The 14,965-nt window shown below is 42.5% G+C and overlaps 2 protein-coding genes across 3 annotated transcripts in view; one reads left to right on the forward strand and one right to left on the reverse strand.

Moving 5' to 3' along the window:
- Nucleotides 1–4,513, forward strand: part of LOC121573831 (protein FAM222A-like) — a 36,231-nt gene extending 31,718 nt beyond the window's left edge. For both annotated transcript variants that reach the window (XM_045222644.1, XM_045222643.1), the window contains exon 3: nucleotides 1,520–4,513. In XM_045222644.1, the coding sequence (XP_045078579.1) occupies nucleotides 1,520–2,925 (1,406 nt within the window). In that variant the 3' untranslated portion in view covers nucleotides 2,926–4,513. The remainder of the gene's footprint in view (nucleotides 1–1,519) is intronic.
- Nucleotides 4,514–10,900: 6,387 nt separating this feature from the next.
- LOC121573830 (glycolipid transfer protein) lies at nucleotides 10,901–14,734 on the reverse strand. Its single transcript, XM_041886157.2, has 5 exons — nucleotides 14,542–14,734; nucleotides 13,549–13,607; nucleotides 13,297–13,430; nucleotides 12,849–12,999; nucleotides 10,901–12,593 (listed from the first exon to the last, which is right to left on the reverse strand). Exons 1-5 carry the CDS (start codon nucleotides 14,642–14,644, stop codon nucleotides 12,411–12,413), a joined length of 630 nt encoding a protein of 209 aa, XP_041742091.1. The 5' UTR covers nucleotides 14,645–14,734; the 3' UTR covers nucleotides 10,901–12,410.
- Between the last annotated feature and the right edge of the window lie 231 nt (nucleotides 14,735–14,965).

Genomic DNA, 14,965 nt, shown 5'->3' on the forward strand with positions numbered 1-14,965 from the left:
TGCGGCGTAGGATTGTTTGAATGGTGGAGAAAGCACCTCGATCAACTACCACACAGATTCAAGCTGACCTTCAGACACAAGGTGCGACAGTTTCAACTTGCACCATCCGTCGCAAACTCAATAAAAGGGGGTTATATGGTAGGAGACCCAGGAGGACCCCCTTGCTTAGAGAGACATAAGAAAGCCTGACTGCAATTTGCCAGAACACATCTGAACATGCCAAAATCCTTCTGGGAGAATGTCTTGTAGACAGATGAGACCAAATTAGAGCTTTTTGTAAAGCACACCAATGAGTCCAGATCTAAATCCCACCCTTCAAATCTGGGAGAACTGGAGCAGTTTGCACAAGAGGAGTGGGCCAAACTGCCTGTACAGAGGTGCAGGAAGCTCATCGATGGCTATAGGAAGCACTTGATTGCAGTTATTTTGACCAAAGGCTGTGCAAAGTCTAGGGTGTCAATAACTTTGTCAATGCCATTTCTGTTTATTTTCTGATTTAAATGGATATATTAAGTTCTGAATCAAAAATAAAGGTTCTGTAATTTTAACAGTGAAATAAAGAATGGTGGAGACCAAATACTTTGGTCAATTTCAACTTATTTTTAGGGAACCTTGTGAGTTACTTGAAAAAAGTTTTTGGCCATGACAACTATCTTCATATTCAAGTCTCATTAGAGATGGTTGGATGTGGGCTACATGGTCAAACGTGTTCACCAATGACATTTTAAAGATGTAATGGTGAGAAATGACAAGGAATACAATTAATGATTCTTCTCATCAGATTTTATATTGTCTTTCTGGCTTTGAGAAACTACAACTTTAGGATTCGGTTTAGATTGGCCTACAATAGAAACAAGGAACACATGTAACAGGGAACACACAGTACAGCTGTGATTTCTTAACATCCAGATCCATCCGCCTCAGCTTTTAACTAGGCATATCTGACGGTAGTTTCATGGCCAAATGTCACCAAATGAATCCCACTTGAGCCACTGCATCAAAATTGTCTTTCCCTCTCTACCCGGCTGCCTCCTGCTCCTCTCCCTGATTTCCCAGGGTAATCCAATTCTGGGTTGAAATAAGTCTGAATTCATTTCATAAAGCACTGATCAAACAGTGCCGGAGGTGTCTCCCTCCCAATAATGAGTTTAAAAGAGATGCAGATGTCAACGGTTCATCTTCCTAAAGGGAGGGGGAGGGAGGTGAAACTGGAGAGTGTGAAAGGGAAATGGAGGAGATATTACAATAAGTGTGTTTTTATTGGGCTATTCCCCTTGTCTCCGCTCTGGTCCTTGGACATTGTGTTCTCTGTTCTGACACACTTTATCTGTTGGAATATTTATCACAAGGAGTGTTTTGGCAAAACGGCCTATATTGATAAACTGATTTTCTTTATTTTAGTCACAGTCCCAGCTGGCTAGTATCATCAAGCCTGCTCTTGTACTTTTATAACCAGGCACTTTGTGTAAGCAAAATCTTATGGAAGTATAGGCTAACCATTTCTTTGTTTGTGTTACAGGTGAGCTGGCCTCCATGAATGGCCCTCGGTATCCATCCCCTGCAGAGCTGGATGCCTTTGCCCAGAAGACGGCCAGCAGCCCCCTGTCCATCAAGATCTTTCCATCCAACATCAGAGTGCCGCAGCACAAGCAGCTCAACAGGATGGTCAACGGCCTGGACACCACATGCACCCAGCGCTACACTCACTATTCAGGAGGCTACCAGGGCCTACTGGGCGTTGTAAAGGCCTCCGTCTCTGTAGTCAAAGGCGTGCTGAAAAACTCTGAGGGCAAGAGGACTAAACATTCCCCTGCCCAAACTGCAGTGGCACCATACAACCCTCTCAGTAACAACAGACACGGGCAGCAGAAAGCCTACCACATGGGCTCCTGCAAGCCTCCTGACAGGCCCAATATGTCTGTTCCCTCTAATATCATTGTGGCTGCTTCTGTCATCCCCACCCCGGTAGGGCAGACTCTGGCCCCCCAATCGGACCTGGACGTCCATAACCTGCTGAGGCAGATGAACAGACACTCCTACCCCCACAGCCAGGCCCTGCAGCACGGGGGAGAGGCCCAGCCAAGCCCCTCCCGCCAGGCTGTGGCCGCTGTGGCCTGCTCAGACTCTGGCTTTACCTGGGGAGTAGCGCCCCAGAGTAGCCTGGCATACTCTGGGGCTGTGCTGCCCACCCAGAGCGCAGACATGGCCAAGGCTGGCTACCTGGACAGAGTGGACTATAGCATGTGGCAGCACAAACAACAACAGCAGCACTACCAACAGGGGGCGCTAAGGATGTACAACAATGCTCAGATGGGCAGCGGGGGAGGGGCCGTGGTCAGCCGCTCTCCAGAGACATGTCTCCCTTTGGCCTGCTCAGCACAGCTCTCCTATAGGCCCCACCCCCTCAGTGCAGGCACTAACGGGGCAGGAGCAGGGATTGGGCAGGACCGGGTTAGCTCCTCCCCTCTGAACTGTGCTGCCATGCATGGGGAGTTCTCTGTGGGCCAGTACTTCGCCCCTCCCTGGAACAGTGTTCTGGTCACCCCGGACAGTGACTGTTACAACCCTCAGGAGCTGGTGCCTGGTTCCTCTATGGGCCGGGCCAGAGACATGGGGCTCTCCCAACCCCACCCTCACCCAAACCATCACCCCAACCCCCAGCTCCACCCCCACCACCATCCTCACCCCCAGGCCTACGGCACAGACCAAAGCCTGGGCCTCTGTTATGGGCTGCCCAGCACCAGCCTGTGCCACACTTCTGTGCTGAGCAGCAGCCTGCAGTCTCTGGAGTGCCTGATCAGTGAGATCCACCCGCCCTGCATCAAGGAGCGTATGCTGGGCCGGGGCTACGAGGCGGTGGGGATGCCACAGCTACTAGACCACAACCTACAACACACCCACATTCAGCTGCCTGTGTTCAGATAAGACCGGATGTGTCCACACAGGGCACTCGGACTGAAATATTCTATATAACAGGAACTCTATGGATGAAGGTGTGTCATTTTGAAGAGACCACCTCAGAATGAGAAACGTACGGTACCTTTTTATTTAGCGTGTGTGTGTTGTATTGGTAGAGGGCTATGTGGTTTGAATTTGACCAAGTGTTGTAAACCTTAAAAGGGTAATGATAATCATGACTGACCTGCAGGGTCATCTTATTTGACGTCTTAATGATTTCATTACGGAGGATTTGTTGATCAATCAGAGAATCAGTTCACATCTGCCAGTTGTTCCTCAGAAGATTCCAGTGCTGTGCACCAAGTCAGAATAATGTGTTTTGGAGCTTGTTTTTTTTCCATCTGTCCATTGTTTAATTTTGAAACCATTTAAAAATGTTGTCAATTGAAGTAAGGTGAAAAGGTGATGCGCAGGCAATCCTCCTAATGCCCTTTACAAAGTGCAAAAAAATACAACTGGAAAATGGTATATACTTAGGGTATACAAGGGCCCAACTCCAGGCCTCCAGACTGTCAGCTTGTTTTTATTTAACCCTTACACTTAACTGACCAATAAAGGTCACTGATTATAATGCACTGCTGTAAGAACAGCAGAGAATGGGTTGATTTAGATGTGGAGAAATGTGTCAGGGAACTGTTTTATTTTCAAAAGAAAAACTTAAACTTGAATCTTTTTTTTGTATTTTTGTTAGACAACCTGTGTTGGCTGCTAATGGAGAATGTCTTTATATAATGATTGACCTTTTTTGTTGTTTTGTCTTCTCTTCAATTATTACTGTCTGTTACCACACTGTTGCTAGGCCCCATGTCACAGGCCAGATATCTGATTGCCATCACCTTGATGTTTGATCATTTTAATTTTTTGGAATGACAATTATCATGTTTTACCCAAAACAACACTGGGACATTGAGGACAAGATGTGTCATTTTGATTCTCTGATTTGTTCACATTTTGCTATTCTCTTAGCTTTGGTTGACATTCATCATTCATCATTTAGGTCATCAATCACAAAAACACTACCTTAATCAACAGGAGTCCCCCTGATAGTTTTCCAGAGACAGGAGAACTGCGTTTTCAAACTGAAGGCATGACTATCAAATTGAAGTATTCCATGGTAGATCATTGGTTTACAAATGAGTCGAGTTCACTGGAGAGGTGCCCTTACTGATCACTGGATGCACTGGAGAACAGGCATTTCTTACAGTATAATTCACTGGTTTTCTGTCAATGTTTTCTTTCTGAAAATAAGATGTAGTTTCTTTGTAGTGGTCTATCTGATGCCTGAGAAGTATGGCTATATAAAGAAGCTCTTTATATGTCAGCACTGTCAAAGATAATGACTTTTTTTCTTTTCCACCAGTCAGTCAGGATTTTGTTGGTTGACAATGTACATAACTGACTCCATGATTATGAAGTGCAATTACAATATTTAACAGGTATTTAACTCTACAAACATGTTGAAATTACTACATTTACATGAGTACATGCATAACCCCAGACTCCCATTCCCAATCCCCTATTCTTAATTAAGATTGTCAAATAAATATTTTTTTTCTTCTAATCCCAGCACTTTGTTTTTGTTTAGGTGTACAAGTTGAAACACTACAGGCAAGAAAGCAGTTAGACTCAACTGCATTCAGATAAAATACAAAGAAGCAAAAATGTTATTTCCAAGTGCTCCGAAGTTTAATTATTTTATTTTATTATTCCAGGGTGTGTTTCATACAGTGCATTCGGAAAGTATTCAGACCCCTTCCCTTTTTACGCATTTTGTTACATTACAGCCTTATTCTAAAATTGATTAAATAAAAAAATGTCCTCATCAATCTACACACAATACCCCATAATGACAAAGCAAAAACAGGTTTTTAGAAATCTTTGCAAATTTATAAAAAATAAAAAACAGACCTTATTTACATAGGTATTCAGACCCTTTGCTATGAGACTCGAAATTGAGCTCTGGTGCATCCTGTTTCCATTGATCATCCTTGAGATGTTTCTACAACTTGATTGGAGTCCACCTGTGGTAAATTCAATTGATTGGACATTATTTGGAAAGGCACACACCTGTCTATATAAGGTCCCACAGTTCACAGTGCATGTCAGAGCAAAAACCAAGCCATGAGGTCGAAGGAATTGTCTGTAGGGCTCCGAGACAGGATTGTGTTGAGGCACAGATCTGAGGAAGGATACCAAGAGTGGCCAGACGGAAGCAACTTCTCAGTAAAAGGCACAGCCCACTTGGAGTTTGCCAAAAGGCACCTAAAGGACTCTCAGACCATGAGAAACAAGATTCTCTGGTCTGATGAAACCAAGATTGAACTCCTTGGCCTGAATGCCAAGAGTCACGTCTGGAGGTAACCTGGCACCATCCCTACGGTGAAGGGTGGTGGAAGCATCATGCTGTGGGGATGTTTTTCAGCGGCAGGGACTGGGAGACTAGTCAGGATCGAGGGAAAGAGGAACGGCACAAAGTACAGAGATCCTTGATGAAAACCTGCTCAGGACCTCAGACAGGGGTGAAGGTTCACCTTCCAACAGGACAACAACCCTAAGCATAGAGCCAAGACAACGCAGGAGTGGCTTCAGGCCAAGTCTGAATGTCCTTGAGTGGCCCAGCCAGAGTCTGGACTTGAACCCGATCGAACATCTCTAGAGAGACCTGAAAATAGCTGTGCAGCAACGCTCTCCATCCAACCTGACAGAGCTTGAGAGGATCTGCAGAGAAGAATGGGAGAAACTCCCCAAATACAGGTGTGCCAAGCTTGTAGCGTCATATCCAAGAAGACTTGAGTCTGTAATCGCTGCCAAAGGTGCTTCAACAAAGTACTGAGTAAAGGGTCTGAATACTTATGTAAATGTAATATTTCAGTAATTTATTTTATATATTAAATTTGCTAATATTTCTAAACCTATTTTTGCTTTGTTATTATGGAGTATAGTGTGTAGCTTGAGGTGATTTAATCAATTTTAGAATAAGGTTGTAACGTAACAAAATGTGAAAAAAGTCAAGGGGTCTGAATACTTTCCGAATGCACTGTTATATGTTGCGAGAGAAAGAAAATGTCGGAGAGAACGTAGAAAGACCCAACATAAACATATTATGTTTCTCTGAGCCTCTTTGGGTCCTCTAAATATTCTCTAGGCTTAGTACAGTGACCCAAATGGTCAGCGGCTAATCAGCTTTCAGTGTGACCCATCTGCTAACAACCCAATCAACCCAGCTCACATCTCTGAGAGCACGTACTAGATCTCAATGTTCTGTACATGTCTTTATCCACACACATCCCCCTTACCACTTTCAGAAGTAATCCAGGATGGACATAGAAGGAAAGAAGACAGCTAGGCAGCACTAGGCTTTGGAGAAAGAAGGAGTATACTGCATATAGGAAGAGGTGGTTGCACTGAAGCCGGCTGCTGAGGTTACATCACTGACCGATATAAAAAAAATAAGAAGAAAATAAAAATACAACTATTTAGTCATTGGGGTAGCTTGGAGCTAGTGCATCCTTGAAAGAGTCGTGTGTGTGTGTATATATATATATATGGAAATGGAAATCCATAGGCCGCCCCTCACTCCTCTCCCTGCGGTGTTGCATTTGTGTGGAAAAATGCATGCTCTCCTCAGGATCAATGCGAAATAATATATTACTTTTAATAATATTTATCATCCCATTATTCAGAAATGGGTTAGCCAACTCTGAATATTTAGCCTGGAGGCTCTGTGCCTTCAGTCCTGGTTCTGCATCATTTCCATGCCCCCATCGTTTTAACTGGCCTATCATTTCCAAAATGTCAGCTCACAAAAGATGTGATGCTACTGTAAATCAGGCATGTCAGTCAGTTTTGCTGAAGGGCCATTTATATTAATGCAAACATCAGGTGAGTCAGACAAGTGTTAAAAAAAAGAAGAAAATAAATCAATAAAACACCTATGCTTACATATGTAAAAAGCTCACATCCACATCGATGGGGCTGTAGTAGAGTGGGTCGAGAGCTTCAAGTTCCTCTGTGTCCACATCACTAAGGAATTAACATGGGCCACTCCTCTTCCCTCTGAGGAGGCTGAAAAGATTTGGCATGGGCCTTCAGATCCTCAAAGTTCTACAGCTGCACCATTGAAAGCATCTTGACTGGCTGAATCACCGTTTGGCACGGCAACTGCATGGCACCCGAGCGCAAGGCGTTGGAGGGTGGTGACTCTATGCTCACACATAGTTACACTGACACCAATACACACACACTATATATGCCCACACACACACACACACACTTGCATACCGACGCCTCACACACACACACAATTTCACACTCACCACATACGCTGCTGCTACGGTCTATCCTGTTGCCTAGTCACTTTAACCCTACCTACAGTTGAAGTCGAAGTTTACATACACCTTAGCCAAATACATTTAAACTCAGTTTTTCACAATTCCTAACATTTATCCTAGTAAAAGTTCCCTGTCTTAGGTCAGTTAGGATCACCACTTTATTTTAAGAATGTGAAATGTCAGAATAATAGTAGAGAGAATGATTTATTTCAGCTTTTATTTATTTCATCACATTCCCAGTGGGTCAGAAGTTTAAATATACTCAATTAGTATTTGGTAGCATTGCCTTTAAATTGTTTAACTTAGGTCAAAGTTTCGGGTAGCCTTCCACAAGCTTCCCACAATAAGTTGGGTGAATTTTGGCCCATTCCTCCTGACAGAGCTGGTGTAACTGAGTCAGGTTTGTAGGCCTCCTTGCTTACACGCTTTTTCAGTTCTGCCCACAAATGTTCTATAGGATTGAGGTCAGGGCTTTGTGATGGCCACTCCAATACCTTGACTTTGTTGTCATTAGGCCATTTTGCCACAACTTTGGAAGTATGCTTGGGGTCATTGTCCATTTGGAAGACCCATTTGCGACCAAGGTTTAACTTCCTGACTGATGTGTTGAGATGTTGCTTCAATATATCCACATAATTTTCCTTCCTCATGATGCCATCTATTTAGTGAAGTGCACCAGTCCCTCCTGCAGCAAAACACCCCCACAGTATGATGCTGCCACCCCCGTGCTTCACGGTTGGGATGGTGTTCTTCGGCTTGCAAGCGTTCCCCTTTTTCCTCAAAACATAACGATGGTCATTATGGCCAAACAGTTCTATTTTTGTTTCATCAGACCAGAGGACATTTCTCCAAAAAGTATGATCTTTGTCCCCATGTGCAGTTGCAAACTGTAGTCTGGCTTTTTTATTTTGGAGCAGTGGCTTCTTCCTTGCTGAGCGGCCATTCAGGTTATGCCGATATAGGACTCGTTTTACTGTGGATATAGATACTTTTGTACCTGTTTCCTCCAGCATCTTCACAAGGTCCTTTGCTGTTGTTGATTTGCAAAGTACATTCATCTCTAGGATACAGAACGCGTCTCCTTCCTGAGCGGTATAATGGCTGCGTGGTCCCATGGTGTTTATACTTGCATACTATTGTTTGTACAGATGAACGTGGTACCTTCAGGATTTGGAAATTGCTCCCAAGGATGAACCAGACTTGTGGAGGTCTACAATTTTTTTTCTGATTTCTTTTGATTTTCCCATGATGTCAAGCAAAGAGGCACTGAGTTTGAAGGTAGGCCTTGAAATACATCCACAGATACACCTCCAATTGACTCAAATGATGTCAATTAGCCTATCAGAAGCTTCTAAAGCCATGACATCATTTTCTGGAATTTTCCAAGCTGTTTAAAGGCACAGTCAACTTAAGTGAAATAATCTGTCTGTAAACAAATGTTGGAAAAATTACTTGTGTCATGCACAAAGTACATGTCCTAACCGACTTGCCAAAACTATTTGTGGAGTGGTTGAAAAACGAGTTTTAATGACTCCAACTTAAGTGTATGTAAACTTCCGACTTCAACTGTATATGTACATAGGTACCTCAATTACCTCGTACTCATGCACATCAATTCTGCACTGGTACTCCCTGTATATGTTATTTTTACTCGTTATTCACTGTGTATTTATTTATTGTGTCACTATTTCTGTTTGTTTATCTTTAACTCTGCATTGTTGGAAAATGATCCGTAAGTAAGCATTTCACTTAGTTGAAGCATGTTTACGAAGCATGTGACAAATAACATTTGATTGGATTTTTATTTTATTTGATACATACATGTTAGGCGCACATGGGGGCAGCAATAAATCAGATTGGGGGCTGCATGTTTGACACCCCTGCTGTAAATAGGGGTTGTTGATTAAGCTGTTTCTTCAAAGCGTTTAGGTGTTGAGTACGCCTGTCGTAAAGGTGGAGCTGTCGGTGAGGCCCCGTCTCTGGTGTTTTGTCTGCCTTGCTTGGGGACTTCCCGTCCTGTTCCTCCCTGTCTGTCCTGGTTCCTGGCTGGACCCTGAGGCAGCTGTGGTGATAAACCTGCAGGATTACGGGGCCTGTTTGCCCTGAACAGCACACACTCACACAGGATTAGACGGACAGGAGCCACTCTATCCTCTAGCACCACCACAGTCCCTCAGGGACAGCACCAGAGGGGAGATAATGGAGGAAGAAAGTGAAAGGGAAGACAATGGGGATGAGAGTCAGTGGAATATGGGGAAAGTATTGGGGAAGGTTCTCATTAGAGCAGTCATCCTACTATCCCGACTGCGTAATGCTATTGGAAATAAAGATGCTGAGTAAATGTAGAGAGTGAAAGTGTTCCAGTATTTTATGCCCCTTTATCTACAGCACATACATACTTTACTGTGGGTTATACAATGACATTAGGGTTGATATTTTTCTGTCAGCTGTCCAGCCAAAATTATAATTTTAACAGTCTAGATGAAAATAATAACTTTTTTGACATTTTATCAGGTAACAAAAATGTAAATGCCTAAATGTCCTTTTCTCTACTGTACTTAGTTTTTTGTTTAGATTACCTAATGTATAATAACTGATATGTACCATGTTTGACTATGAATGTTTTATGTGTCTCAATTCTATTTTAGTGGTCCACAATGTGGTTTATTGTCAATTATTTTATCATTGTGAAGTGACACTTAGAAGAAAAAATGACATAGTAGTTTTTTTGTTGCGTGTAAACAAACAGGTGACCTCTGTTGGATAGAAGTTGCAACTGCATCCCATGAGAAGGGCACAATTAATGAATTAACATTTAGTAAATGTCTCCTCCATGAGGTTGACAAGTGAATTGCTTCTTATGACGGGTTGAGGAAGTAGCTGGTTTAAGTACAAAGTGATGAAAGACACTAAGGTGACTCAATACACAGAACCCCTTTTAATCTTAAAAATGCAATATATATATAGAAATCTCCAGGTTATTCATAGATAAATCAGAATCACTTTTATTCGCCAAATACGTTAGCATGTACAGGAATTTGACTCTGTGAAATGGTACTGCCACAATAAACAGAATATACAGACAGACAAACAGAATATACGGACAAGCTATATAGATGCAGAATTTACACAATCCACATACAGTATGTAGACAATGAACAACATGCTAAAAACTACAGACTACACTATAAATACTATAAGCTACATTATGAATTGTACATGTATAGCTGTATAAATAAAGCAATTTACGGGATGATGTGCTATAGGGGAAATATACACTCACCGGCCAGTTCACGAAAATGGATCGCTCCTACAGAGTGAGTCACGTGGCCGTGGCTTGCTATATAAAGCAAGCAGACAGGCATCGAGGCATTCAGTTACTGTTCGATTGAACGTTACAATGGGCAAGTGACCTAAGCGAATTAGAACGTGGTATGATCGTCGGGGCCAGGAACGCCGGAAACAATATCTCAGAAACGGCCGCACTCCTGGGCTTTACACACGACAGGTTCTAGGGTTTACCGAGAATGGTGCGACAAATAAAAAACATCCAGTCAGCAGCAGTCCTGTGGGCGAAAACAGCTTGTTGATGAGAGAGGTCGAAGGAGAATGGCAAGAATCATGCAAGCTAACAGGAGGGCCACAAACAGACAAATACCGGTGCAGTACAACAGTGGTGTGCAGAATGGCATCTCGGAAGTCACAACTCATCGATCTTGGTCACAGATGGGCTATTGCAGCAGATGACCACACCGGGAGCAATGTGCAGTTCTATGAAAGTGCAGGGTGCCTAGTCCATGAATGAGGAGATAATTGTGACTGGTTGGTAAGGGCCACGGCATGGGGGAAGAAGCTGTTCAGGTGGGGGGATGTTTTGGTTGTGATTGACCTGAACTGTTTGCCAGTGAGGAGTCTTTGGAAGAGAAAAATCACTTCAATGTTATCAATGCACATAACCATATTCCAGGTATACATACAGGACAAGCACAAGCGTGTATCTCGCAAATAAATAAATAGATTGCATTGACCATGCTCTTTGAACTGATTTGAGCCAATCAATTTTGTTCTTTTGATTCACCAGCACTATAGAATAACCAACAATTAGCAAATACAGTACCATTGAAATAAAATAAAATATTGCTATTACAGCAAGCTTTCAAAATCACATGAAGTACAACACCGTAAAGTGAATGAAACTGACATGTAAATGCATGTGCCAAATACTGTTTGGCATTGTCTAGCACTGACTTTGCTGATAGCTACTATTTTTTTTGTTGCTTACTATGACTGTGAGATGCGGTTGTCGCTCTTAGCTACCTTAAGATTAATACACTAACTGTTAGTTGCTCTGAATAAGAGCATCTGCTAAATGACTAAAATGTCAAATGCATAATGTGTCGAAAAAATTGAAGGGATTGAAAATATGTATTTCAAAAAGACATGAAGGAAGTGCAACCCTACTCAAAGATTCAGTTGTTCTAACAAACATGCAAAAGCCACAAACAAAACGTCACACAATAGACAGCACTAAGCATTAAAACCACTAATGCTGGTTAAAATCTCTAAAGGCACGGGGTAGTTGACTTTTCCCCTAGCTACAGGGCAGTGAGGGTACTATCTCATGTTTCAGGGCAGAGTTACAGTAGGGATTTCATGAGTCTTGAATCATTAGCAGAAACACTCTCCCCTCCCACAGAGAGATACAGTCCTAGAATAACACTGACCAGCTCTCAGGATATCACTTCTAAATGTCTCTTACCTGATAGTGGATCATGTGTAACTGCAGCAGACTGCTTAATAGGCTTAAACAACAAGACCTGTACCATTCCTGCCTTTTTTACATTTCTTGAATTTAGAAAACACTCAACACGGAATATGCCACTTTCCCTCCAGCAGCACCTCACCAGGGGCCAAGCTATCAACATTCAGTAGGGAGGGACTTAAAAGGAGGGAAATAAAATGAATAATAAAAATGGTCACACTAATAAAAATGGCTTCTTTGAAATAAAGTCCTCAATCCTCAAAAGCTGGAATGTTCCATCACCTGAGAGAAAGGATGAAAAATAGAAGACTGAAAGAAAGTAACATGCAGGATGCTGCTGCGGTCCAGTATGGGGGACATCAAACGCTATAGTCCAGCTCTGCATTCAGCATTGTGTACATCTCATAGATGGCATCCACTGTGGCCGTGTAATTGACGAGGAACTGGCGTACATTAGCCATGCAGTCCTCCTCTGTGACCTCTTGACCTTTTGACAGGGCCTTTATAAAGTCTGACTTGTAGGGTGCTGCAAGCAACGCCGCCTGGAGGGGACAAAGATAAATCCAGTTGTTACATAGTTACTACACCTTGGCTGAGCAGTTAATCTACATTCAAATTCAATTCTGTAGTTTTCAGTTATTACATGTATAAATGTTTCGCTTTGGGTGAATTAAGTTCAATATGAAATAAATACACTCAGAGGTGCTTGAGAACCAGGGTTAAGTAGAACACCAAGTCACGGGTAAAAGGATAGGTCAAGACTATGCTACCACATGACTCTAGTCACATGGTCTCGCCTTAAATATCTTCTGCACTAGCCAGCCGTGGTATTTCTTCAGGGCCTGGTCGTAGGCTTTGGTGATGTTGACACGGATGAGGTTAGGGTTGTTTTCGTCTTTCTCTCCGTCTGCCAAGCTCTGCAGCAGGATCTGGATGAAACGGAGACCTCTGCGGGAGAGAGGACAATCATCTTAACTCATTTGATTTCAGACACAACATTATTCAAGACGTGCAGATCTCTATCTAGAAATAAGCACACCATTTCACCGCCTCTAGGCAGCCCAATTCAATCTTTTGACCAATCACATCAGATCTTTTCACATCAGAACTTTTTCAGAGCTGACCTGATTGGTCAAAAGACCAATTAGTGAAAAAAATATCAGAATTGTGAAAACAAGATCAGTATTGGGCTGCCTGTGTAAATGCAGCCTTAAACACATTCAGATGAGATGATTCTGATCTCACCTCTTCAGCCACATCAGGGCCAAGGTGGCTCCCACTTTGGGCCACTCTGTGCCGTATGCCTCCTTCTCTGACTCCACTATCTGCTGTAGTGTTGCATACTTGGCAGGGTCCTTGTCATACACACTTCTGATTTTCTGGAAGGAAAATATTACCAACAAAATGTATAGACGTAGGCATTTGTTATAGGCATATGTTGCTGTAGGGTTACTCTTATTTTAAGGCACAATTAGAGTGTGTCGAAAACATACTTACTGTTATATTGCCACTGATGTCTGATTTAATAGGAACAAATACTTTTGACCCCAGGCAGTCTGGAAAGAAGAAAGAGAAGGACAAAACATTGGATTGAAATGCAACCAAGCAGTTATGAGTAAATGCAGACACAGCATCTTGGATGTAGCCGTAGAAACATCCTTGGGGGAGGAAAGAATAGAATAGAAATAACACTTATTCTCCCACAATGCTTATGGGAATTATATGAACGTTTCTTGTTGTGCAATCAATAGAGAAAAGGGTCCATTCATATAGTATAAAGTCACAAGGAGGCCAATGCTGCGTGCAGTGTGGGAGGAGATAGAAGCTACAGCAGCTGCATACAAATTCACATGGCTCCTCTTGCCCTTTGGTTCTACCACCCCAATACAATCCTTCCTTGGTGTTAAAATCATATTATTACACTTTATGCTAAGACTATTCATTGACATTTCCAAGATGTAAAAACAACATCGAGCAAGGTTGTTACCACACAAACACTAGCGCATTTAAATCCCAAGATGAGCCTATGATTGAGCCATCCACAAAGAGTTTATTTGCGGATCATTCAAAATGTCATAACCGGTTATTATGGTAGGCCTACTACATTAGTATGATGTGATGGTCATCTTTATGCAACTCTGACGTTAACAGAGTGATTATAACGGCGCTGTACTCACTCAACGTCATTTGTTGTTTATTCAATAAGGTCAATGACAATGTCTAGCCAACTGTATCAAACCTGTGTTGGTTTCTTAGACAAAATAACAATTTAAATTGATTGTTTTTCATTTAGTTTTGTCTATTTCTAAATGTCGTTATATGGGAAGATAATCATGAAAAGTGAAACAAAACGAGAATGAAGTGACGATATTTTCTAAGGTATCGGTGACGGTGAGACAACTTGAGCGCCTCTCCAGTTTCATGAAGACCAATGAATGTGATAGTCAACAGGTCGTCTACCGGCCGTTCAGGTATACTGTCTGTACTCACCAAAAAAAGGCGGAAGATATGCCACTGACTCCAAGAAGAACTTTGTATCCACTGCTTTGTCGACTGGAAGTTCTCCAAATTGGTTATCCATTAAAAGTGCCATGACGAACTACAGAATGATAACGACTACTGTCTACTGTGAATAATGAACCCGGAACTGTCTTCCGTGTTCACTGTCTTCTACGCCTACCGCAAGGCAACTGTATACTCTAACAAGGCGCACTGAGTTGGCTAAGGGCGCGCAAACTCATTTCGCGTCATCAACAGGTGTTAGAAAGTGAAAGAAAAACTGTTTGAGTGAAATACGCCAATGCAGGGCCGTGCACAGGCCTTTTGGGGGACATGTGCTCAAACTAAAAAACGGGCACCCCTAAAATGTTTTTACTGCAACCGCGGTCATAGACTCGTTGAGCAATTATTACAA

This window comes from Coregonus clupeaformis, chromosome 9, assembly GCF_020615455.1.
Source record: "Coregonus clupeaformis isolate EN_2021a chromosome 9, ASM2061545v1, whole genome shotgun sequence".
NCBI lineage: Eukaryota > Metazoa > Chordata > Actinopteri > Salmoniformes > Salmonidae > Coregonus > Coregonus clupeaformis.